Below are 26,985 nucleotides of genomic sequence, written 5' to 3'. Positions count from 1 at the left end.
CTGCTACATTTGAGAGATGAACATTTGACTTTTTCTTAAAGTACCCAGAGATTGATACTCTCATCCCTTTGTGAGTTGTATGTTGCTGGCGAGAATTGCTACTAGTTACCTTGTTCACTTCTTTGTATCCTTCATCACCCACCAGCTCACACAATGGGGCATGCAACAAGGGATACAAGATGTGACTTGCTAACTAGTGGCAAATTAGTGCTGCATTTTATGCCATTAAATGTAGGCTAGCATAACTAACCAATAGGATTTTGGCCACCAACACCAATGAACACATGAGCATGCCATGTCTAAACAGTGATAGTGAAGAGGCCTAGGAAGCTGCCTTGTACGCAGTGCTCAGATATATTACTCTTTTGGAGTAGAGCTTCTAGAATCCCCCAGTCATAAGAGCTAAGTAGCTTTTCCAAACTCCCTTCATACCAGGCCAAATTGGTATGTATATAGAATAGAAAATATATCTATATAGTTACTGCGGTTTGATACCAATTTAACTGCAGCAGTTCCATCTTATGGAATCCTGGGGTTTGCAATCTGGTAAGACAAATAGACTGCCTGGATAGCTCCATGAGCTAGGTATAGGGCAGCCAGAAGTTGGGTGTTGAATTCCCCACTGTGAATCTCAGAAGGACCAACCTGTGTAGCCTTTGGCATCCTGCACAGTCCCAAGATATCCCTAGAGGAAAGCAATGGTAAATCACGTCTGAGTATTCTCTACCTAAAAAACCCTGGAAAGGGTCCCCATAAGTCAGAATTGACTTGACAACATGTTGTTCTTGATTATGGTGATGGTGGTGGTGATGGTGATGATGTTAAAGTGCATAGAGTTTCAGTGCTCTCCCCTGAACATTACAAATCCCAATATTACATTGGGTGAAGCCCTCACACTTTAAGTGGTATCAGGCTGTTATATCTGTATGCTGTACATACACTCAGCTGTCTATCTGGATTCCTTTAAAAGGAGATGCCAAAGACTGAACTCAGGACCTTCTATGACTTTAATTGTTATGAGCCACTTTTGATCCCCTATGGGAAGAAGGGAAGTATATAAATAAAATAAACAAACAGATGAATTTCTTCAGCATGGATAATACACATATGAGCAAGGGGAGCATCTTAGCCATGCTCTCCTCCACTTTAATTTCTGTCAACCTCCACATGTAGAAGGTGGTTTTCTGAAATGGTGACCCTTCTCCGTGCATCAAGGGGGCCCTCTCTGATCTCCATGTCATTAAGATCACTAGAAAATCCAGGAAAATCCAAAGAAAAGACACACTCCTCTCCAACCTCTTCATACATGAGGAGAGCAATTGAAGTGGTAACATAAGGGGTAGCACCTTGCGCTTCCTCAAGTATATATCATTTCTTGCTAAGATGAAAATGAAAGGGTAAGATCTCCCCCTAGCATACTCCATTGCAGTTTATACTACTGTCCTGTGTCATTAGTGACCCGGAACTCTCTTTTACATTTTATAATGATAGTAAATAAGCTCATCTCCTTATTAGCACTGGTTTGACTGCTTAGTGATATTACTGTAGTAAGCAGTGTATAGGTATTATACATCACTGGATGAGTCCAGATATTGAGTCAGTTCTACGAGGAGTCAATCATTTTGTTTTTATATGGTGCCTGGCCTTAGGTAGAAGATCAGGCATCAGCTGAACTTGGGAGATAGAAGGGTATGCCAAAAAGCATTCTGTGGTATTGAGAGACGTCTGTCTCCTCATCCAAGGCTAAGCGAAGGCGTTTGATAAGATGCTGTCTGGCTAATACACTCCTGTCTCCTGATCTAGTTTGTAGAGTGATGGAACCTAGCCAATGACTGGGCAGAAATGTGCCTGGGGAAAAAAATGAAAGTCATGTTGGCATGGACTTTACAAGCTGATTTCTTGGTGCAAAAGGTCTTTTCAGGTCCCTGCTGATGCTTGCAGCACTTGTCAGTTTCATTACATCAAAGGGAATGGCGCTTCTTGGTGTGGAGGAGGAGAGAGCTGTTCCTGCTCATTAATGAGCCATCACTGGGAGAAATATCCCGATGGGTGTTTGCTTTGAATGTTTCTTCTAGGTCAGCTTGCTAGCCAGTAAGCAAAGCAGAGAAAGAATAGGAACTAAGCGGAACTTGAAAGCACCTCTTTATAGGGGTCAGCACTTCCTGATCAACAGATGTAGAAAGTTAAGTCCTAAAAAGAAAAGTAAACAGGTTTTCAGGTTTTGGTGCTCATGGACCAGAATCACAGCATTGCAATAAATTAGGGGGAAATGTATTTCCTGCAGGTTAGGCAATAGGTGCCACCTCACTTGTAACACACGCCCAAGTCACTGTGCTTTTTTTGTGTGTTTTAATTGGCATAACGTGGCCACTGTGGGATCGGCATGAGGTCACATGATGGGAATGTCATGCCCCACTCCCAGCCTCCCTTTTTCATTGTTTACAAAGCTGTTTATACACATATTTGGAGGTGTGATTTTAAATACAAGTTTAAAAAAGGAATCTGTCTGCCCTATGTGGGGACAAAGGCACAAAGGGGGGAAAAATCAAAGACACAATGGTAGTTGAGAGAGGCACAAGAGAGTACTGAACAGGGGAGGTGGGGAAGGGGTGGGCAGACAACGGGCAGGGAAAGGGGGGGTTAGTCCTGTATCACCTCAAACTGTGCTGCATCTGAAACTGTAGTGTATCCTTTGAAAATGGTGCAGAAAAGAAACAGATTTGGTGACATTTTGAACCTTTTGGTGTTGTGTACTATGACAGGAATCCTAGATTTGTTCTATTCCCCCCCCCCCCGAGTGTGTAGTTTTGGCTGACATCTTCTCTCTCTGGTTGGACAACAACAATCCAAATGAGATGATATTGCGGTGCCTGACTGCTAATATCAGTGCCAGTTCTATGGTTGCCCCCCCACCTCACCCCCAGTTATGGAATGCCTGCCCCAAACAGCCTTACCAGGGGTCTATATTATGGGCTTTTGGTATCAACTTAAAGTATTCATGTGTAGCCATTTCAGGTGTTTTTTTTTAAGGATTATGTTTTATGTATATTTTATGATTTTGAAATTCTAGCTAGCAGACATTATGGAAATGCCATAAAGAGTATCAATAATAAATAAAATGGCTAGTCTATTTTAGTTGAAGGAGGGCCAACTTTAGGCTTGTGAGACATTTTGTTACTAGAATCCTGAGATGCCCCGAAGACATACATTGAGAATATCCAAGAATTATGATAGGAAGAGTACCCGAATTGAAAAGAGTTCACAGTCCTTCCACACAAAAATCCACAATCTGGGTTACCAAGTTTTCTTCATATCATCAGTTGAGCTAGAATACTGGGGGAAGGTGCTTTTTTTGTTTTGTTTTGTTATGTTTTTTCATACTATTAGGCAGTTAGATTAAGCAATTAGAAGGAGATGGGAAATTTTTAAAAAATAATTTCTCAGCAATTATGCAATACCTAAATTAGCTACCCTTATATTTAAAAGTAACTTTTTACTTTCTGAATTCTCTAAAGTAACTGAAGTGGTTATTTGTTAGTTGTTTTGAAAATCAGTGTAGCAACACAAGGTGCAGCACACACCATGTGATATTACATTCTAGTATGGTCATATGCTTTGTATGTATAAAAGTAACTGAAATGCTGGTAACCAGCATCCTACAGTGTTTGTATGAAGTTTGCAGAATAACTTGCTGCAACTAATAGTGGCTAAATGATAAATTGGCAGGTTGCATTTCAGTTGCCAGATTGGGTGCCTTATCTCCACACACAATGGAAACAAACTCCAGCACTTCACCAATCAGCTGCAATTAGCACTGGTAAGTTATGCAAATTTTACATAAATACCAATAGGACTCTGTCCACTGTCACATAAGAAAAGGAATATGTTTATCCCCCAGCAAAGTACAATCATAATATAACTAAGTTACACTTCCATTGTTGAAAAAATAATTAATTATAACCAACATGTTATTTTAATGGGTAATTTTCAAGCTCTGAAAGTCCTTGCTGATTTACTGTGAACTACTCAGAAATCTGTCAACAGGTGCTTTCTACTCACACACAGTTTAGAGTATAGGCAAGTCTGAGGTGCATGGTTTAGCTCAATGTGGGGTAAACATGGTGCCCAATATGATGTAGTGATGGACTGGGACTCTGGAGCTCTGGGTTTGATTCCCGATTTGGCCATGGAAATTCACTGGAAGTGAGTTGGTCAGGAAGTATGGCATTCTCTCCAATTAATCAAAATACCAGTTCATTATGAAGTTGCACCGTCATTTTTCAGGGACTGTAATGGATAGCTCAGTGGTTTAGGTATCTAGCTGTGGAGCCAGAATTGGATTCCCCACTGTGCCTTCTGGGAGAAGAGGCAGCCTGTGTGGACTTGGGCAAGCTGCACAGTCTCTGGGCACTCCCAGAAAAAGGGAATGGTAAACCACTTCTGGGCGCTGTCTACCTGGAAAAGCCTTTAAAAGGTAGTCATAAGTTAGAATACCTTGTTCAGCATTTGTAGAACATGATTTCTTGAAGCAGTCTCAGTCTCAAAAGAACTAAAATGATGAAAACAGTTTTATTATTGAGATAAAGAGAACATCATTGAGAATTTAATCAGCAGATGAGGGGTGATGTAGATAAGATAGAGATGGGAAATTTTTCCTTGGGACACCAATTCCAACAATTCCACAGTCAGAATGATCAGTAAACAGGATAGCTGTGGGATTCTGGGAGCTGTAGTCCAAAATCAAAACATTTCCCATTTCTGGGAGAGCTCTGTGTTGGTAGCCAATTGTCTCTTCCTTTCTGTCAGAGAACCGACCTCTGTGTTAAATGTGTCTGCCCTGCATTTGTGAAGTTAGACTATAGCCCTCAGACGAGATGATCACTTCTGATCCATCACCAGCACTGAATAAGATTCATCTGGCAGTCTTGTCAGCTTCTGTAAGTGGAATGATGGGAGTACTGTTGTGACCTTTGCCTCAGGCCGAAAATGTCTTTGGCCAATCCTGGACTTATCTATCTCCAAGCTAATTCTAGACTGTTTGGTTGTCACCCTCCTCCCTTGCGATTATTGTATAACCGACCCTTCTTCTCTCCCGTCACCACACTGTAATAGGAAAGATTCTGCTCTTAAGGAGAGGGAAAGAAACAGATGTGATGTGATGGTAGTGGATTTATCTCATTCAGTCACCTATAAAGTAGGAGTCTGACTGAAGGAACAGCAAAGGTAAAATGAACTGAAGTTCCATTTTGCCTATAATTGACATCTCTGAACGTGTCAAGTTCAGGGGTGTTTTTTTAACCTTATAGGCTGATTTGCATTCCCGGTGTTTGGTTGGAAGGATCAAGGGTTCACATGTTGGACGGTGAAGAGCACATTTAATTGCTTGAGGTGAAGTATTGGAGGAAGCTACTTCAGCTCTAGAATAGCATTTGGTATCAGCAATGGACTGGACGAGGATGAATAAATTGAAACTTAATCCAGACAAGACAGGGGTGCTCTTGGTTAGTTGAAAAGCAGATCAAGGAATAGGGATGCAGCCAGTACAAGATGGGATTACACTCCCATTGAAAAAACAGGTGCGCAGCTTGGGGGGGCTCCTGGATTCATCCCTGAACCTGGATACCCAGGTCTCAACAGTGGCCAGGAGTGCATTTGCGCAATTAAAATTAGTGTACCAGCTACATCCATTTCTTGCGAGTTCTGATCTGGCCACTATGATACACACCCTAGTTACTTCCTGGCTGGGTTACTGTGATGCATGCTATGTGAGGCTGCTGATGGAAAGTGTCAGGAAACTTCAACCAGTCCAAAATGCAGCAGCCAGATTGCTGACTGGGGTTGGTTACAAGGATCACATGATCCCCCTATTACAGCAGCTCCACTGGCTGCTGATCAGTTACTGGGCTTAATTCCATATGAGCCTACCCAGCAGTTAAGATCTAGCCAGGGGGCCCTTTTGAAAGAGCCATCCCTCAAGGAGCTAAGAGGGATGGCTTGTAGACAAAGGGCCTTTTCAGCAGCTGCCCCCAGACTATGGAATGCCCTCCCAACTGAGATTCGTCTGGCGCTGACGTTGATGACATTTCGGCGCCAGGTCAAAACCTTCCTGTTCCAGAAGGCTTTTAATTGAAATAACATCAACTGTGGGTCCTGATGGCAATATTTAGAGTATCTATTTTAATTGTATTTTAATCTTTTTATCTTTTATTGTATTTTAATAGAATTTAATTGTTGTAAGCCGCCCAGAGACCTTTGGGTAGAATGGGCGGCATATAAGTTAAATAAATAAATAAATAAATAAATAAATAAATAAATAAATAAATAAATAAATGTAAAGTGCTGCTTTTAACCTATAAAGCCCAAAATGCCTGGCTCCAAGCTATCTCAAAGACTGTATCTCCTGCTATGAGTCGGCTCAGGTGTTAAAGATCATCAGGAGAGGGCTTTCTCTCAGTTCTACCACTTTCACGGGTGTGTCTGATGGGGACACAGGAGAGAGCCTTCTCTGTTGCTGCTCCCAGACTTGGAATTCCCTCCCACAGGAGGCTAGACTGGCCCCGTCTTTGCTCTCCTTCCGCAAGCAGGCAGAGACTTTTCTCTTCAGGCAAGCCTTCCCCCAGTAAACCAGCTACCTGTGTGTGATTTTTAGATTGTTTGTTATACATTATTCCTTTGACTGGATTTTTAGTACAAGTTGTGCTTTTCATTTTTGCATTTTCTGTTTCTCAGAGTGACTTTTTTGTATACCTATTGATCTTTGTCTTAATATTGCCTGTTAATGTTTTAAGATGCCTCCTTATTGATTCATAGTTCATAGTTTTAAATATTATCTCTTTAATGTTAACCCCTGTTGTATACTCATTGTTTTCAACTTTAAATATTGGCTTTCATTTTTTGTAAGCCACCTTGGGTCCCTTTCAGGGAGAAAGGAAGGGTAAAAATATGATAGCTACCTAGCTAGCTAGCTAGAGAGAGAGAGAGAGAGAACAAATGCCCCCCCTCTTTTCTCTACCCACCCAACATAATATCCAACATCAACCAAGACTTTTTAGCAAAAGAGACAGAGAAGGTAAGTGAGGCTAATCTGGAACAATCAAAGTGCTCAAGTATAGAGTGCAGTGGAGCAAAGTGTGTGGGACAGCAAGATGTCCTGTGAGATTTATGAAATCCCAGCTGCTGTTTCTGCAAGTTCTGGCTCTGTCAGCTCCTGGATGTTTCATTCTACTGTGAGGTATCAGCACATTGGGTTATGTTATAGTCCTCCATTAATTCACTCATAGCATTCAAGTTCATTACTGGTGGTGAGCATCTCCACTTCCTTGTTGCTAAAGAATAGTACTACCACATACTGTAGCAAGACTACACCTTATTTTGAGGTCGGACAACACCATCCTTAGCACACATGAAGATATTGTATTCTCCCCTAGTGGCAACTTTATATAAGTGGTTCTTGAACATGTACGGTAAGGGTAGAATAAGCAAACAATTTTGTATATGCACTAAGGTGTACAGATTGTTGCCTGAAAAAAAAAAGTCACCTAGCTTTTAGGAGGAACTGAGAAATACTCCATGTATTGGGAGTGGGATTCATGGTTCTACCATATTCATTTTTGTCAACTGATTATCTGCAGCATCCATAAGACAGGTGCAGCTCTCAAAATATTCCTAATGCATTGGGAATGTGTATTTTCCAGTTCCTCTGCAGTCTCAAAAGCATCTGTTCTGGAAAGGATGTAAAATGAACTGTTTAATTAAACTGAAGGAAAAGTTCTGGGGCTATGTTTTAATTGACTTGCATAACATTTCAGATAAGCTTAGCCACAGAATAGAGTCCAGAAAGTACCAGAAACTCTTGCTGACTCTCTGGGGACTTAAATCGACACATGGCCTCCAATAGTCTGATGGGTTTGTTCCAAGTTGATACAGCAGTTGCCTTTATGAGCATCTCTGCCTTTTGTGTTGCAGGCATTGTGTTCACCATAGCAAGCATTATTGGAAGACCAGATAGGTCTCATCTGAACTAATAGATGGCACAAAAAAATAAAAATACAAAAATAAAAAAAAGGAATTACAAGAATTGTCCATGTAAACCTCAGGAAGAAACAAGCACTGTAGTGGATTCCTCACTAATCTGGTGCCTTCCAAGTGTGCTGAACTGTAGCTTTCATCATTCCCACCCACTGAAGGGCCAGAGTAATTTGCATGCATTTGTTTATTTTTTTAAAAAATGATAGTTATTACCCTAATATGAAAGATATAATTTGACAAATGTATGCTTTTTAAGGGTGATAAATAATTGTTCTTCTGCCCAGTTGTTTAGAGAAGAGGCAAATTTATTGTTAAATATATAACAACAGTGATATAAACACAGCCCAAAACTGAATGCTACAATTTGTACAATCCAAATTTGTTTCCCCAGGACCAGAGTAGGAGTTGCTTGAAGAAACAAGGAAGAATACAAATGTCTCTTTGAAGCCAAACAAGAATAAAGTCCCAAATATATAAATCAGTTGAGGTGGGAGATCCACAACTTAAAAGAAGCAGCTCCAAGTATACAGTGTTTAAAACTCTAACATAAAATGCAAATACCAATACATAAGATCAGTACACCCTTCCAGTGCCCCTCCTGCACAAAGTATTGAAGTTCTACTATCTAAACCAAGGTGGTAAGTACTTTATCATCCTCCAAGGGAATAGCAGCTCCTGACTCTCCCACTCTCCCATTCTTTCTCAATTCAAATCTTGAATCACAGCCCCTTCCCAAGATTCCCCCACCTACTGGGCTGAACTAAATGGTCCATAGGAGTTACATTTTCCCACCTAATGAAATATTGTTGTACTGACAGTTACTATGTAATATTTAAGATGAAATTCTATATTGAGTATTTATATATGTAAATACAATTACAAACTTGAAACATAATAATTAATCTTTGCTGGCTTAGTTCTAATTCTTTGAGACTTATGCTTTATTGCAGTGGTTGGAGAACAGGGATAAATTACCCCAAATGGGATAAAAAATTAAAATCCTGGGGGAAATGCGCAGAGTGCTAGAGAAAGCTCACACTTAATTTGCTTTACTTATCTTTCTGACAAGTCATAATAGGTTTGTCATCGCTTTCCTCCCAAGAAGCAGGTGTCTTTGAATATTGTGGCTGCTGTCACCATCTGCAGTGATCATGAAGCCCAAGAAAGTAAAATCTGTCACTGCCCATATCTTCCCCTTCTATTTGCCAGGAGGTGATGGGATCAGTGGCCATGATCTTAGTTTTTTTGATGTTGCATTTCAGACCGTTTTTGGCGCTCTCCTCTTTCATCCTCATTAAGAGGTTCTTTAATTCCTCCTCACTTTCTGCCATCAGAGTGGTATCATTTGCATATCTGAGGTTGTTGATATTTGTTCCGGCAATCTTAATTCTGGCTTGGGATTCATCCACTCCAGCCTTTTGCATGATGTATTATGCATATAAATAAGCAGGGGGACAATATACAGCCTTGTCGTACTCCTTTCCCAATTTTGAACCAATCAGTTGTTCCATATCCAGTTCTAACTGTTGCTTCCTGTGCCACATATAGATTTCTCAGGAGGTAGATAAGGTGGCCAGGCACTCCCATTTCTTTAAGAACTTGCCATAGTTTGTTGTGGTCCACACAGTCAAAGGCTTTTGTGTAGTCAATGAAGCAGAAGTAAATGTTTTTCTTCAACTCTCTGGCTTTCTCCATAATCCAGTGCATTTTAGCAATTTGGTCTCGAGTTCCTCTGCCCCTTCGAAATCCAGCTTCACTTCTGGGACTTCTCGGTCCACATACAGCTGAAGCCTACCTTGTAGGATGTTGAGCATAACCTTGTTAGCATGTGAAATGAGTGCAATTGTACAGTAGCTGGAGCATTCTTTGGCAATGCCCTTCTTGGGGGTTGGGATGTAGACTGATCTTTTCCAATCCTCTGGCCACTGCTGAGTTTTCCATTGATGATGATTAAAAAAAATAGCGCACTGGTCCTTTGATATTGGGCTGTGGCACGAGGGTGGGTGAAATGACCTTTAGCCTGGTTTGTTCCTTTTTGCACACCACACACAGAATGATTAAAGTGGTAGGAAACACACACACCCAAACTCTGTGTTGGCTGTCTCTAGCACCACTCTGGCAACCATTGATAATTATTAAATCCTCTGCGAGGTAGCAAAAATTTAATGCAACTTGTTAGGCAAATTGGACACCTTACTACTCCCTATACCACCCCATGGCTGGAGTGCAATGTGTTCCAGCAAAAATAGTGCACATTTTTATTAAATTTGGTGCGTCCTGCTAGTTCGGTACATAGCCTGGTAGCCATTGATACTGATGATATATCCTGTTCAGTATACAGCTTGTGTAGATGCAATAATATTTTGAATTCAAATAATGTATAATTTCCTTCCTTTCAAATCAAGGGGGTAATGTTGGCATATACAAATTTTGGGGGGAGGGGGGTAAAAGGTAAAAAAGTTCTCCGACCCCTGCTTTATTGCTTTCTTTTGTATTTATTGAGTTACCATATTAAGAATAACAACAGCAGCAAACCACCGGGGTTTAGACACCTCCCTTTGAATGTCCTCCTTATGAGGACTTGAAGCTATATATTTTTCCTCAGATGTAGAACTGAGTTGAACTCCCGTGCCAAAGAGTTAAATTTGGATGAAAGCTCCAGTGACAATTCCAGTGATGGTTCTTCCTCATCTGAACCTTAGTTTTGTGCCTTGTTCTATGGCTAATAGGATCTTCTGGATTCTTTACAACAGAAATCAATCCACATGGTCTTAACATATTTCTTATTCAGAATTCAAATGGGACCCTCAACATCTTCTGCTGGAATAATGGGGTGGGGAAGAATCAACATTTATAATTTTCAAAAATAAACAAACAAACAAACCCCAAAAACCCACCACTGTGGTTGTTAATGTCCTCAGCATTGTATGGTATAAATTCCACTACTGGATTTCAGCCAATATTCTACATTTTTCAACATGAAGCAGGTAATGTATATGCAAGCAGGTTTCTATTGTAAAAGATTTGGGATGTGCTCCAGTTTGGGGATGGGAGAGCTTCAAAATAAGATGAAGCAGGATTGTCTATTACCAGAGCAAAGATAGGGCACCCCAACAGATCATTGCAATTTATTTCCATTGTTTGGGGGTTTAAAATCCTAACATTTGAACATAAATCCTTTGTGCCGGTTACTGTAGAAAAAGAAAGAAGCACCACAGCTGGAGATTGATTAGTGAATGGTCCAATGAAATACATAACTTCACCTGGTAATGCCAATCACTGACTTAGAGAGACAAACAAACAAACAAACAAACAAACAGGCTGCTACAAACTGAAGGTTCACCACATTCACATAGTTGTTGGTATTGTGTTGTCCCCAACCCAGGGCCCTCTGTTTCCCACATTTTCAGTGGTTTCCCTCCAAATCCAGAAACATCCAAATACCCGCAGATACTCTTATAAACCCAAGAACATATTGGATCAGCTTGGAGTAGGGCAGTTCCTATTCACATAAGATATATGTCAGTCTGACCCAAAAACTATTGAAGAAGAAAAGATTAAGCACTTTAGCAATATATGGGGGGGAAAGGGCAGAAGCTCCTCCAACAAACCGTTTTTACACAGTCCTTTTAGACGGTATAAATATTCAAATGTCTTCTCCTTAGAAGGCAGATGTTCTGGATTTGAAACTGAAGCCAAATCCCAAAGGAGTTCATTGAAGATTGTGAATATGTGCCACTGTTGTAAACCCTTGGAAGAATATGGGATATTACTCACAAGTAAAAATAACCACAAAATACAAGTTTGCCCTTAAGAATTGTTTTATGTTTGCACGCACCTCTAGCCATCCAAGAGTCTTACAAACCAGCAATATTTCTCCCTTGTTCCAGTAGCTTTCATGAGAGAAAAGAATCTAAGAGCATATTGGTTCAGAATTGTGGGGAGAGACTTGTGAGCAGTTTAGCCAGCTGCAGGTTTTGCTTTCTTTATTTTTTGAGAAATGTGTGATTGGAATTTGAAGGTTCTTGAGTCCAAATGTAGCTTAGCTGCAAATAACCAACTGACTAAAATGCACCTTAGAAAGATTCTTAAGTTTATAATGACAAAGTAATACCAAACTTCCTTCCTTGAAGTATAATTACATGTCTAATTAATGCCCAATTTATTTTCCTTGTATCTCCCTGCATCTCCTCCTCTCTCCACATTCACTGCTGCTCAATTAGTGGTGGGGGACAGAAGACGCTATTTCTGCCATAGAGATTGTCTCGTCCAGGGACAGTCATAAAGAAATACAGTTTAAAAATATTTCTCACCCAGTGGTAACACAATGTTAATTAGGCTGATTTATTGCTCTTCCATTGCCGGCTGCCAACGACTTGCAAGCTAGTTCAGCTGCTCGTTTCCGCCCTCTGGTTGATTGGGGAGTTTTCTGCATCAAACGTGGGTAACCGCCATTCCCCACATGATCAACAGGCTTTTTCTCCATTTCACCACCTCTTCGGGGTGCTTTTAACTCCCTAGGGGGTCCCAAACAGGTTGGAATTCAGCCCAGAGGATGGAGCTCCGTCCTGCTGCTGTCCCGTCTCAGTGTCAAGCCAGAAGCAAGTTTTAAGTTTTTTTAAGTCCCTGAAGAAAGAATTCTAATTCAGAAAATGTTGGTTATAATAAACAGTTCAGACCTTTTGAGAAATAAGCCTCTCTCCTTTCCCTTGTGGCCGTTAAATGTTCTTCATTTTTGTTATTTTTAGGGAACTTGTAATTTAATACACCTAGAGGGCTGCAAGTAGGGATGTAATAAATACTTGCTAAATTCTTTGTTGATACTGTGTTAACTTAAGGAAAGGAATTTTCAAAAGATTCCTCATTTCCAGGTGGAGCCAAGAAAAGGAATATAATTTTTTCCTTGTCAGCATCTCCTTTATTTGCAGAAATCATCTCTGCACTACACTACACTACACTACACTAGTTTATCTTTCCATTTATGCAGCAATGCATATCATACAAGATTGTCAACAAAAATACTACCAATCTCTCAAGTGTTTTTAATCCTTAAAAGTCTGTACAAAAAGAAAAGAAAGCAGTACCATTTTGCATTTTGCACAATTCACGCTATTCGTGACATTTGTGTTTGAGCAAAATTTGTGTTAATGCAGATAATGCTTTATTTGTGCAGGGACATATTGTAGTTCTTATTCTCTCTTATTGAGAGTACTGCAAAATAGTTCACCTTCTCCTGGACAAGGAGAATAATTTGTGGTTCCACATCTTCATCTGCAAAGACAAGACGAGTAAGGATTTACTGTTTTTGGTTCCAGATTGGTAAAGGTTAGTATAATCATACAGATATTTGAGCTAATGTCTTTTTACTCTTTGTCTCTGTGAGAAAGTAACCCAATCCTGACTCACTCCATAGACGTGGTCAGTTGGGTCAGTTGTTCTTTCCCAAGTTTGGTATTTTGCATTGGAAGTGAAAGAATTTTTGATGTTTATGCAGCAGTTAATTCATGAATTTATGACTGTATAACAAGAGTAATATGAGCGTACTCTGGAAGCTTGGAGGAACGTGAAAGGGAAATTATGTCCAAAATATTCCTTGAAGGACAGAATTTGTTGGTTGTTGTGGGTTTTCTGGGCTGTTTGGCCGTGTTCTTAAGGTTTTTCTTCCTAACGTTTCAACAGTCTCTGTGGCCGGCATCTCAAGAAGACAGGAGTCAGAACTCTGTCTATGCTCTGGACAGGATTTGGTTTGAGAACCCCCTAAAGCTGGCTTCTGTACATGAGGGAATAGTGATTCCTGTCATGGAGACCAAAATTGCACACCCCTCCCTAACAATGAGAACAAAGATTCACTCATTTCTGTAGGAAAGGAGGAAACAGATTTGACCGTACCAACTGTGCATATTTCAAAGGGGTTACTTAGAAAGGTATAGGGTTGACAATACATGTAAAATCCGCATTCTTGTCTATCTAACTCCACCAACACAACTGTAACTTTTACTTGCTGTAGCATTCCTGCCCTCATTTGCAATGTAAAGTCCATTCTCCAAACCTTAACTAGCAATTATGACAATTCTAGACAAGCAGCACAAAATACACCTCCAGATCAAGACCTCCAGTATCGTGCAAACTAATTTGCTTTGTTTTGTGACTGGTCATCTGGAGACAAATCTGTGCAAATCTTCTAATGAAATGAAGTCCTCAACGGATGTGAATATCTCTCACACAGTGGGGGGGTTGGTTGTGTGACAAACCCAGGAGTTACACTATACTACTTACTTTTATTTATTTTTATTTTTATTTTATTTATTTTATTTATACCCTGCCTATCTAGTCATTTCGACCACTCTAGGCAGCTTACAACAAATGATAACAAGTTCTAAAAACTTTATAACAATTAATTAATTGGATGATTCTATAAGATGGGAAAAATAAAAATAAATCAAATAAAGAGAGGAAAAAAAGGAAAGAGGACAGGAATTAACTGGAAGGGAAGGCCTGCCTAAACATCCATGTTTTTAGTTGGTTCTTAAAAGTACCCAGCGAGGGTGCAGCGCTAATCTCCGGAGGTAGGTTATTCCAGAGACGAGGAGCCACCGCTGAGAAGGCCCGGTTTCTAGTTCTTTCTTTCCGGGCCTCCTTTGGCGTCAGGCTCCTCAGCCTCACCTCTTGGCTCGCACGGGTAACACAGGTAGAACTAGTTGGGAGTAAGCATTCCGCCAAGTATCGAGGTCCTAAACCGTTTAGGGCCTTATATGTAAGCATTAACACTTTGAAGTCAATGCGGAAACGGATGGGCAGCCAGTGCAGCATGGCCAGAGTAGGAGAGATATGCTGGTATTTTCTCATTCCAGTAAGGAGTCTGGCCGCCGCACTCTGCACCACTTGAAGTTTCTACTTACGTCCTACTCATGAATAAGGAGGATACAAATGGGTTGTTTGTTTGTTTATATACCGCCCATCTGGCAGCCAGGGCCACTCTGGGCAGTTTATGTGTCATCAGGTCAATTCTGACTTATGACAACTCCTTCCAGGATTTTCTAGGTAGAGAGTGCTCTCAAGTGACTTGCCATTCCCTATTTCTGGGGTTTGCACTGGGCCTATGCAGCTTGCCCAAGGCCATACAGGATGACTATTGTCCTGAGGCAATAGGGAGAACTGAACTGGAAACATCTGGCTTACCAGCAAGATATTAACCTGGTCATGGATACAGCCAATGAGCTTTGATCCCTTAAAGGGCCTGTTCACTTTCAAGCCACTCATCTAGGCTACAATGGTTACATTAATCACTTGAAGTCAGTCAAACAAGAGCTGGTCTTTAAGGTCCAAACCATGTATGACAGATATTTTCTCATTAGAAGAGGGGAATGCCTTAAGTGAAATACATGTTATTATCACAGCAGGAGATTTTCTTGCCTCAACTGTTTTGAAAATTAGCTTACTTTTATATATTCTTCATTTGAACACTGGTCAGGCATTCTTTCTATGCTTAGAATAAAGATTTGAGGAAAGGAAGGTGTATGCTTTGCTCCCTTCTCAGACTGGTGTGGCATTCTACTAATAGAGAGGGATACTTAGAATCTTCCCTCTTTGTGCAGACCTTTTTCTTCAGATCTTCTCTCTCCATGTATAATGTGTAGCAAAGGAGGGGATGAAACTAATGCCTCTGCCCTGCACTCATTCTTCTACCTGGGGAAAGGATACCTGAGTAGGGTTTGACATGACACTAAGGCTTAGGACCAGCCTTCGATTTGGTAGCACATGAATTTTTCCAGAATGTTTAACTTGGGCTGCTTAGGATGCTTTGATTACATTTTACACAATTTTCTCTGCAATCCTGAAAGTTAAATTCTACAATATTCTGAACCTTTAGCATTAGGGAGATGATGGCACAGGACAGTTCAATGATAAAATCATAAGACATCAGTTACATGCATAATTGACCCCAATTTCTCTCTAGCATCTGCCATTTGAGCTGTATTCTAGCATACCAATGGTGTAAAAGTGAACTATGGTGCAGAGTTAGTTAGACACTGATGTGCAACAATCCTAAATCATCTTGAGCTTTTTTGTACTGATTGTATGAGTTTGCAGGGCACCTTAAGCAGAGAGAGCAATGTGCTGACCCTTTGCAGATGATATACTTCTCCTTCATTGTGTTCCTACTAGATGTTCTTTCTGTCTAAATTAATCACAGCTATGTGCTGCCATTTAACACTTCAGTTTCCACCACAGACACAAACCACAAAATCTGGCTCAGCTTAATATCTCAGCCAGTTTATGAGCTGTTCACATCCTTTGTCCTATATGGATGTCAGAGCAGATCAAAATACCAGCCTTCATTACTCACCTTTTCCCTGTGAGTGGCTAAATTCAGAATGCCTTCATCTCAAGAGCTGAGAAAGACTGAAGGCATGGGGGGAGAAAGGAATTGAGATTCTGATCATTCAATATCCCCCCCAGAAAACAGTAACAACCCCACCATTTTCTTGGTACCACTGAAGTGGATGGGAGGTGTCCATTCTCTTTGAAAAAGTACATCTCTTTTTTCCACTCAAATATCACCTAATTCATTGACACTTCTAGACTTCTGGTGTCATATTAGCACAGAGAGTGCTTCATATACTGGTCTGCTAGACAATTTAATCAGATTCAATAAAACCCTTAAGTATACTGGGATGACATTTCCCTTTCCACCTCAGGTGAGGGCTTTGTCAAGATGCATGCTCAGTCTTCTTCCGGGCTGGTAATGAGGACTTATATCTCTCCTTGTTGATGCTGCTATCTGCATCAAGGACAGGAAATAAAGGCTGGTTTTGGATGTTCTTGTTGTGTAGAGGGGAGAGGATAGCATTTTGGGGGCTGGACACTAACCATGAGTCTCTCCCTGGTTGTTTTACAACCTTGTGATGGAAGGCTGTAGAACAGGCAGCCCAAATATTGAAACCACAGGAATTATTTCTAAATTGGCATGAACACAAAGTAATATAGTGTCCACTTGAGCTGTACATTAAGGGCTTAGCCACTGCCCAAGAACAAAGGCAGCCCAAGCTATACCTTAACATGGGATTCCTTGAAGGGGCACCTTCTTCTGCAAATGGAAGAACCATAAGGTGAACATGGTGCTCAGGGAAATCCCATTGATTCAGTGGGTCTTTTCCAGACTTGGTTGTAGTCCAAGTGTTGGTTTCCAACACTTGGTTGTACTCCACAACATCATGTCATTGAACAGTAAGGCCAGAGGGAAAACAGAAATTATTTAGTCCAAATCTTAGAACCTGTTGGAATTTTGTTTGCAACCTTGCATGCTGTTTTTAGTTTGTGTGACTGGACTAGAGTTATTATCTATCCAGTACTAATTGTTCCTCCACCCTTTGAATTCAAAGAGAGCCCCTCCTCTCTACTGAGTGTTTCTTTCCCTCTCTTTAGTCTGTTGGAAGCAATTGTTTGTTTGCTGTTGGTCTGTTAAGTTGGTTGCTAAGTATGTGTGCAATAAAAAAAACAGCCTACAGAAGTATGTAATTTCACGCAACTGTAAGTAAAGAAATATTTTTTAGTCTTTCTCTTGCAGATGTCTCGGAATAAGTTATTGAGACTTTAAGTGCCAATTAATGAAAAAAAGGACTTGTAGATATTCTCCATGTGGATCTCTGTGCTTCTATTGTGTAGCTAAAAGGAATTTTACAAGAAATTCAAACTCTGCAACAGAACCAACATAGTATTTTCAGTAGCCAGTGGTTCCCAATAATAAGTTAAGGTCTACCTAAGATTATTGGGATAAGATTCCATCTATTGACTTCTGTGTTCTTTTCCAGGGTATGGAGTTAAACAGGCAAATGTATTGTCAAGCATAAAATCTGGCTGCTGGCTCCTCATGGATACATGTTTAGGATGTATGTACAGAAATAATGTCATCTTGTCTACAGGGTAGAGAGACAATCAAGAAGGGACAAGCTAGGCAAGTCCCTCAGCCTTATGCATGTTCACTGTCATGTTCTGGTGCATTCACTGAAGCCTCTTCCTAGGTATGGATGTATAGAATGGGCCTGTTAGTGTTTGTGCTGCCTCAGATTTATTTAATTTAAATGTTTAGAAGCTGTCTTTCTAGACCAAGTCCAACCAATGCAGTAAACAAAATATAAGTATCAAACTATTTATGGCAAAATCCTTGGCACAATTGACCTATGGTGCTCCTTTTAGTATTGTAACAAACAGATCCACAATGGAAAAACTTCAAACTAAATTTTTAAAAGCCATACTCTTGCTGCCATCCAATGCATTAAATGCAATGGTTTGTCTGGAAACAGGACTAGTAACTATAGAGGGTAGACTCTGGATAATTGTCCTGTCATATTGGTTAAAATTGAACCATACTAACTCTGGGCTCACCCATTTGATATTAAAGGACAACTCTGTCTCCCTGTGGATGGAACTGTTGGAGAACAAATTGGGGCACTATGGATTCTCACATCAGTATCTAATGTCTATGAGTTATGACCAAGCCAAAAGTCCGATCAAACAAAGGATCTTAGACATATAAAGGCAGCATGATCTGAAAAAAGTTAAAGCACATATAAGGGATATAATCAGTATCAATAGAAACACATCAATGCCTTATGTAAGTGAACTTGAAAATTCTGAAAGTAAAAAGGTGTTTATGCTAATTCGTATGGACATGTTGCCTTCTGCCATCTTGGAGGGCAGATGTAAGAAAATTCCATATTTGAATCGGCTGTGTGTATGCGATGAAGGAAGTATAGAGACCATGGAGTTTGGACTGCAAAATTTACAAACAGATCCGGGAAAGCTACATCAATCCAATTATTTTGGAGAGTGATGGAGATGACAGGAAAGGCTGTCTCCAGATGTTGCTAGAAGATAGAAATAAGGCTACAACTTATAATTTGGCCAAATTTGGCTGGCTAGCCATCAAGCTAAGGCAAGTTTGGATTAATCAAATGGATAAAGACCCCTTTGAGTAGTGTATGGTGGCTAAGGCCATTTAGGCTAGCAAAGGCCCCTCTGGTCACTAAAGGATGACAGTATAAAAATTGAGTTCTTCTCTATTTTATAAGAGTCTTTTATATATATACTGTATATTTTAAATTCTAGCTGTTTTGGAACTTGTTATATATGGTTATGAAGATGCTGTTTTGTTGACATAATTGATTTTGTGTATTGACTCAATGTTTCAATGGCCTTTGGCTAAAATTTGGATAAAATTAATAATTAATTAATTGGATATAATTAATAATTAATATAAGTATAATAATAATAATTGGAGAAATAAAATATGGTTAAATATAAAAATACAGTAATATTAACATTTAACATTTAAAAGATAAAAAATACAAAGAGCTAATAATTTGGTAAAATATGATACAGTTAGTATAAAAAAACATTTCCAGAATCACAACAGTAAAATAGCAACATGGCCAATAAAGCATCTCCATTAAAAACCATCAGAACAAAAGCAAGCTTTCATCAGTATCTTTGAACTGCAGAAGTCTTTAGAATTGCTACAGCTAAGGGGCCCACCCCAACATCTCTTGGGAGGAAACTTATAAGACAGGAACCACTGCTAAGAAGGTCTAACTGTCAGAGGACTCCAGAATGACTGAACTCAGGTCACTAGTTTTAAAACACAATGGTGATCCCTCAGGCAATCTAACCCTATTTGGAGCTTTAGCAGTCAAAGCCAACGCTTTGAGTTGGACCCAAATAAGCACTTGTGCAGCTGGTACAGAATTAATGTAATATGTTCTTACAGAGAGAATGTTATTTAAAAAATAATTAAATGCCCATCTTCTTACAGCCTTGTTTCTTTCAGGACCTGTCAGTGTTTAGAAGGCAGAAGAGCCACCTGGTGGTGGAGCTGTCCAAAGGCTGTGAAAGGGGACATCAAGAGAGGGAAAGAGGGAAAGAGGGAAAACAGGGCAAGGAGGGGGAAAGGTGTAGGGAGATGATATGGAACTTTAAATCAGAAGAATCCCAATTACATTGAAGGGAAACTGACAAACAGGTGTGGAAGTTTGGAGTGAGTGATTCTGGATCCATGGGGGGAAAGGGATCACGGTTCAACCGACACACACACTTATGAGGATGAGTCCCAAGTGTTGCTTCTTTTTGCATCATTTTGCAAAAATAAGTCATACTTATTGTTTTGTGGGTTACTATCCCCCAATATTAGTGAAAATGTTACTTGTAATGAGTTCTTTCCTTCGACAACAATCTTCAACCACAGTCTTCAGCCTCAGTTTCTGAAGTTGCCAGCTCATGTTCAAAAGCAGCCTCACACTGTAGTCTACAGCTAAAATAAGCACCATGTTAAATAAGTAGTGTATAGTTTAAGAGCCCAGTTGTTTTACACTAAAATATACATGTGTGGCTGTGATCCAAATGCATTGCTGCCACTGGACACAAACGCACACCATTTAGCACCTCAGTTTAGCATCTGAGAGGAGAGCATTTTTAAAAAAACATTTAAAAAGCAATTCAGCTGGAAGATTTGAACCTTCCCCCACTTGTGTGTGATGATCTTGATCTGCAATAGGGTTGTAGATGCTTTCTTTAGTATGAAGCTGTATGGATCTAATGTAGTATTTAACACAGTGTGCCATGTGGTTTAACTCTCTGTATCTGGATGCCATTAGTGCAATGATAGCAAAGTCTAAGTTGTTCTCTCTAGGAACACAGCTACTGTGGCACACTAAGGTGTGAAAAGACACTACTAGCTACCACTTGTCATCTTGCTTCTACATCTAAGTCTAGAAAAACATCAAATTATAATCCTTCTGACAGAGCGCAGCTGATCCCAAGTGAAACTAGTTGTCTCTCTCTGATGTTGTAATGGTATACCCTAACAAAAGTAGCAGAAAAATAGGAAAAGCAGGTGATATGCTTTCCTCTTTTGGCTATAGCACATAACAGGGAAAGAACTGCTACCTGTAATTATTTTTACCTGCTTTATGTGATATGAATTCAGGAATGTCATCTCTTTTTTTTCTGAGTGATGGACATAGAAACAAGACAACATCCATCTAAATCTGCAAAATTGTTAAGCATTGTAACATACAGCAAGTAGCTTAAAAATAGGTCAGCAGCTCCTGGCTCCTACAGGTGAACATGAGTTACCTTTTCCTCCCTTTGGTGCCTAAAAAAGTACCCACAATTATTTGATTTGAGTACGACTGCAGTGATTTTTGAAGGCAGATCAACATGAAAATTAAATAAATTTGGCCACAACGAATGATCCTTTTATGAGTGAATATGTGTATTGTATAAAGCAAATAAACTGAAGCCATACGCTTTAATTATAAAATTTAAAAAACTGACTGTATGAAACTTGAATCTTGCAGCAAATTGCAACTTCGTAAGAAATGGCAAAGGAGAAGGGTGTTTTTACTGGCCTTGCACTGATGCAAGTCTCCCAAGCAGTGTCGGTTTCAGCCACCATGACTAGGCCATGGTGCTGCAGACAGCCAAGCTAAAACTACCACTGCCTCCTCCTCGCTCTGGAGCTATGGTGTCCTTGGCAGCGACCACTTCTTGTCCAGCTGCTCCTGGCAAAGGTGGGAGCAGAAGCATCTCTGTTTCTCTGTCCAACAGTCAGAAAAGAGCCAACAAAACCAAAGAGTGCAAACAAATTTGACCCAGTTTTGACAGGCAGGGCTTCATGAGTAGAGTTTGTTCCAGCTGACACATCATGAAGTTGAGGTTTAATTCAGCTAAAATGCCCTCATTGTGAAGTCCTCTTCCTTTAGAACAGGCTGGTTCTCAACCATAAGCTTGCTTGGAAGCCTTTTAGAAGCACCTGCCTAAGGGATATGGAAAAAATAATATTAATGGTAAGTGTGTGAGAGTGCATTATTTAAGTATAACTACAGTCATCCTGAAACCTGCAAGCTATTTTTTTTGGCCCCATAGCCTCAATTTAAAGACATGATCTTTGGCTTTGTGGTCATTTTGATTAAGAACCCAAACTCTGTTAAAGTAAGCCCTTTGGCCTTCCCAATTCTTGATTCAGAAGAAATAGGATGCAGGCCGAAATGTGGCCTAGCAATAGTTGTGGGATCACTAGGCACACACAGCTTGAGACTCATAACACATAGTCAGGGACAAGTACAATTTTCCAGGACCTGATGAATGGCATCTGAGAATATTGAAGGAACTGGCTAAAGAACTCTTAGTCTATTATTTCCTTGTAATCATGGAGGATGGATGAAGTGCTGGATGTCTGAAGGAGGGCTAACATTGTCTCTTTCTTTGAAGCTATTCTCCTCTGTGAATCTCTGTACTTCTGTCATGTAGCAAAGAGAATTTTACCAGAAATTCAAAACACTGCAACTCTGTCTGGCAAGGAGACTGGTCCATGCTTCCCTGCCTCCCCATGCAGTTGACCACTTGGGTGAGGAGACAAGATATGGAGTTTCTCCACTCAGCTGATGAGTGGTCGGCTGTGCAGGAAGGTGGGAAGCATCGACCAGGCTCATTCCTAGATTGGTATAGCAACGACAAAGAACCCAAGTGATTGGGCCAGTTCTCGAAGGAGGGAATGGGCCTCTGTAGCACTTGTGGTGCCGTTATTCATAGTCATATCCCCAGGGATACGAATATGAATAGCCCATGTCTAGTCTCCACTTCTCACTATCTAGCCTCTACTCACCAGTTATCAAAAGCTTTTGCAGCAGCATGGTAAAAGGGCACACCATGGTTTTCTGCACAGGCTCTGGGAAAAATATTTTTTTGGATTAAATCCAGAATTCTCCAGGTAGCAAGTAACTTTTTGAAGCCTTGATCTGGTGGCAAGTTCTGCTCTAGGCATTTCTCAACCAAACCTTTGAGATGGGGCAAAGAATTATATACCTGTCTAAAACTGGTTTGCTTATTAAGCCACTTCAGAATTTTGGAAATTCAAATTGGAAGAACCCTAGACAGCCAGAAAGCTCACTTTTGGTCCATTTCCAGTGATCATGTGCTGGAAATGGACCAAACTAGAGCGATCCCATGTACACCAAAAAACTAGAAGGTCTTGACAGGTGCTCAGAAAGGTGCAGGTATGGATGCTCTGGGGATGATTTAGTTTTCTCCAATGATTATGTTGTGTGATTGCTGGAAAAAGAAGCGAATCAACCTGTACCCACAATAGACCAAACAGCTAAATGGGCATGTGTTTCACCGTGTTTCAAATTTTGAAGGAGAAAGTTGTTCTCTGTCCCAAAGATTTGGGGCTCTATTGAGCAAATTTTATCCAGTTTCATTATTTAGGAATCATAATTGGTAAGATTATCTGTATCTGTGTTCACCTTTTGCTGCAGAAATATAGCATAAGATAGGAGTGGGGAACTTGTGGCTTTCCAGATGTTGCTGGACTGTAGCCCCTATCTGGATTAGCCAACAAAGCCAGTGATTTTGGACGTTGAACATTGTCATTTAACAATATCAGGAATATATGTTCATGCTTAACATATATCTCTTATTAAACTACTGGAATCCCAAAAGTTTAGCTATGGTGAAATTATATTCTATTTCATATAACTTGAAGAATTAATACCTGAATTTGCTTGTTTTTCTAGTCTATCATTATCTTGTTTCCTGTTTATGTATTCTGTCTATAAAACACAGTACAGTGTATGTTCTTCCATCTCTGCACAATACTATGTGCCTTCAAGTTAATTCTGCAATGGCCTCCCTTTCCAGAGTTTTCTAGGTACCAAGTTCTTAGAAGTGGTTTGCCATTCCCTTCTTCTGGGGGCGCCCTGGGACTGTGCGACTTCACCAAGGCGACACAGGGTGGCTGTTCTCCTGGGAAGCACAGTAAGGAATCAGATTTCCTACCTCTGGCTCTGCTGCCAAAACCCTAAATTACTTTTTTTTAAAGTGCCATTGATATCCTTCCTTTCCTCCAAAGGCGCACAATGGCATACATGACTCCCCTCTGCCTTGGTTTACCTTCACAACCACCCTGTGAGGCAATTCACTTTCCTAGAGTGTGACTGCCAAAGGTCACACAGTTAGCTGCATAGCTTTAGGAATAGAAAATACATGGCTGAGAATCGGAACCAAAATAAGTAGTCTAGTACTCTAAACCACTGGTTCTTAACCTTGGGTTACTTAGGAGTTTTGGACTGCAACTCCCAGAAGCCTTCACCACCAACTGTGCTGGCTGGGGTTCCTGGGAGTTGCAGTTCAAAAACATCCAAGTAACAAAGGTTAAGAACCACTGCTCTAAACAGTATACCACACTGGCTTTAGTCATAAGTAGCCATGTTAGACACTTCCACCATTCATTGAAAGTACTGGTTTTTTTTTGTTGTTGTTGTTGTTTTTGTTTTTTGTTTTTTTGGATGACTGCCACGTTTTGGGGGGGGGGAAATCTGAATTGTGACAAACACAAATTTGATTCAAATTCTGGTTGTGCCTAATTTCAGCAGGTGGCACAGTGCTTTTTTAAAGGAAAAAGTCAGCAGAACTATTGTGGGGGATTGTGTGCTGCAGTTGTGCTGTTCATTGATGCATTCGATTTGTATATTGATTGCCATATCTGAAAATGATCTCTCAAAACAGTGACAGTATCTTGAAGCAGTGTTGATTATTGCTTCTTGCTTCTGGTTCATAGTCAATTTCCACCAGGAAGTTTCCCTTGGTTGACACTGAAATGTGTTGAAAATTTACAGAACTGTTTTTTCAAATGACCAGTAAACAGAAAAGTAAGGGAATACAAGGGCCTTGCTCTCAAACTGTTGTATTTATTTTCATTCTAAATTCAAACCAACCTTGGAATTATAGTACATGTGTTTTCTGAATTTCTCCTTGTGGTCCCCTCTATGTGTGACTAAAGCCTCTGGGATTTTCTTTACAGTTAATTGGTCATCTTCAGTTGCTATGTGGAAGCTTCTCATGGTCCTTACATTCAGTTTATTAGCTGGAAATAGGAACTACAGTAAACTAATCAAAAACTGTGCCTAACTAGCTAGCACAAAAAAAAAATCTCTGGAAAATCTCTATAAAAATATTGTCTATACTGCTTCACTTATGTAGTTGCCATTCTGTTGGAATGAGAAATGTATGCATTAAATGGTTTCTCTTTGTCTCTCCTTCCAACAGAGCAATCAGGGCAGATGGAGTCTGTCGATCAATTAAATCATCCTGAGCAAGCACTGCTGGTTATAATGAGACTTGTTGAAGCTTTAGAAAAAGAAGGTATGGAGCACATTTCTGCTGCCACTCATTGTCAGACCTAGTGTTTTGCATATGAACCACAGATCCACATAAACTGCAGTTCTGTAAATCACTCAATCTCAGTTCAAATCATTAAGTGCCTGTCCAATAATTAATCAAGGGGGCAGTTCCATTAAATGAGGTATATTGAATGAGATACAGAGAAACGACAGATTTTGTTTTATTAGTGTATTAGAACTTGGTGTCATTCAATGAAACTGAATGGTAAAAATTTAAGAATGTGTTTTCCCCCCTCACATCATGTGTGAAACAGTAAATGTGCTACCACAAGGTGCTGTGCTGGCCATCTACATGGGGTTAGAAAATTAGAAGGCTAACAATGGCTGCTAGTCAAGGTAGCTATAAGTGGTGCCTCGCTTAACGGCAATAATCCGTTCCAGGAAAATCGCCATTAAGCAAAAATATCATAATGTGGGGAAAAAAACCATTGAAACGCATTGAAACCCCTTCAATGCGTTCCAATGGGGTCAAAACTCACCGTCCAGCAAAGATCCTCCATAGGGCAGCCATTTTCGCTGCCTGTCTTGCGAGGAATACATCCCAGAAAACAGCGGGAAGCCATTTTGTTTACCCGGCAGCCATTTTGAAACCGCCGATCAGCTGTTGAAAAAACGTCGTTTTGCGAAGAATCAGTTCCCGAAGCAGGGAACCGATCATCGCAAAGCGAAAAAAACCCATTTAGACCATCAAAAAGATCGTCATAATGCGGTTTTGTTGTAATGCGGGGCAATCGTAAAGTGAGGCACTACTGTACAGTGGGGTCTTGACTTGAGAACTTAATCCGTATTGGAAGGCGGTTCTCAAGTCAAAAAGTTCTCAGGTCAAATCTGCATTTCCCATAGGAATGCATTGAAAACCATTTGATCCGTATCTGCTCTTTTCCGTCCATAGAAACTAATGGGAAGCTGCTATTCCGCCTTCGACCACTAGAGGGGGATATTTTGTTTCTTTTTTTTCTTAGGTCAAGAAAGGTTCAGGGAAGGCAGGGAAAATACAGTCCAGGCAGTGCAGTACCAGGCAGTCCGAAGACTGTCTCCCAATCCACTCTCTAAACGCTGGGAGGAGTGAGAAAGCAGACAGGCACCCTTTTCACTGGCCAACAGTTAACTGAAAGTTTAAATTTTGCACTTTCCCTGCCTCCCAAGTGGTTTTTTTTCAGTTCTTAACTCAAATCTAAGTATGTAAGTCAAGTCAATATTTTCCTATGAGAGTGGTTCTTAAGTCAAAATGTTCTTAACTCAAGCCGTTCTTAAGTCAAGACCCCACTGTATTATGATCAGTATACAAGGTGGTATGCTTCCATATATAGTTGCTGTAGAGCACTAACATACTGGTACTGCTGGATTCATATCCTGCTTGTGTACTTCTGATTGGCTAAAGTAGGAACAGTATGCTGGAAACAACTAGATCATGATGTGATTCAGAGAGGCTCTTCTGCTGTTCTTCCAGCTTTGCACTGGTTCCTCGGGAAGGCAATAAGAAGAGCACTCTGTCAGTGGGGCAGAAGGCGTGGTGAATTATTCCCCTCACCAGTTGCTGGAAAGAGCTCCTCAAGGAGGTGCCATGTCAGAAGGAGCTCCAGAGAATCTCACTGCCACCACTTCCACTAGAGGAAAGGGTGCACCTGGCCATAAAGTACAGCTGCTGGCCTGAGCTCTATTCTGAGGGGAGTCCCCTTATGGGCAGGCAACTTCTGACACACCAGGATTTCAGAATACA

The 26,985-nt window shown here is 40.4% G+C and overlaps 1 protein-coding gene and 1 long non-coding RNA gene across 3 annotated transcripts in view; one reads left to right on the top strand and one right to left on the bottom strand.

Moving 5' to 3' along the window:
* PIK3R3 (phosphoinositide-3-kinase regulatory subunit 3) overlaps positions 1-26,985 on the top strand; it is a 363,941-nt gene that overhangs the window by 4,947 nt on the left and 332,009 nt on the right. For both annotated transcript variants that reach the window (XM_072997577.2, XM_072997578.2), the window contains exon 2: positions 25,132-25,227. In XM_072997577.2, the coding sequence (XP_072853678.2) occupies positions 25,132-25,227 (96 nt within the window). The remainder of the gene's footprint in view (positions 1-25,131; positions 25,228-26,985) is intronic.
* LOC110073779 (uncharacterized) overlaps positions 19,290-26,985 on the bottom strand; it is a 281,110-nt gene continuing 273,414 nt past the window's right edge. Inside the window, exon 15 of the long non-coding RNA XR_013544884.1 lies at positions 19,290-20,335. This is a non-coding gene — a long non-coding RNA (uncharacterized LOC110073779). The remainder of the gene's footprint in view (positions 20,336-26,985) is intronic.

The sequence above is a fragment of the Pogona vitticeps genome, chromosome 4 (genome assembly GCF_051106095.1).
Source record: "Pogona vitticeps strain Pit_001003342236 chromosome 4, PviZW2.1, whole genome shotgun sequence".
NCBI lineage: Eukaryota > Metazoa > Chordata > Lepidosauria > Squamata > Agamidae > Pogona > Pogona vitticeps.
The sequence above is the reverse complement of the archived record's forward strand: the minus strand, read 5'-3'. Positions and strand labels throughout refer to the sequence as shown.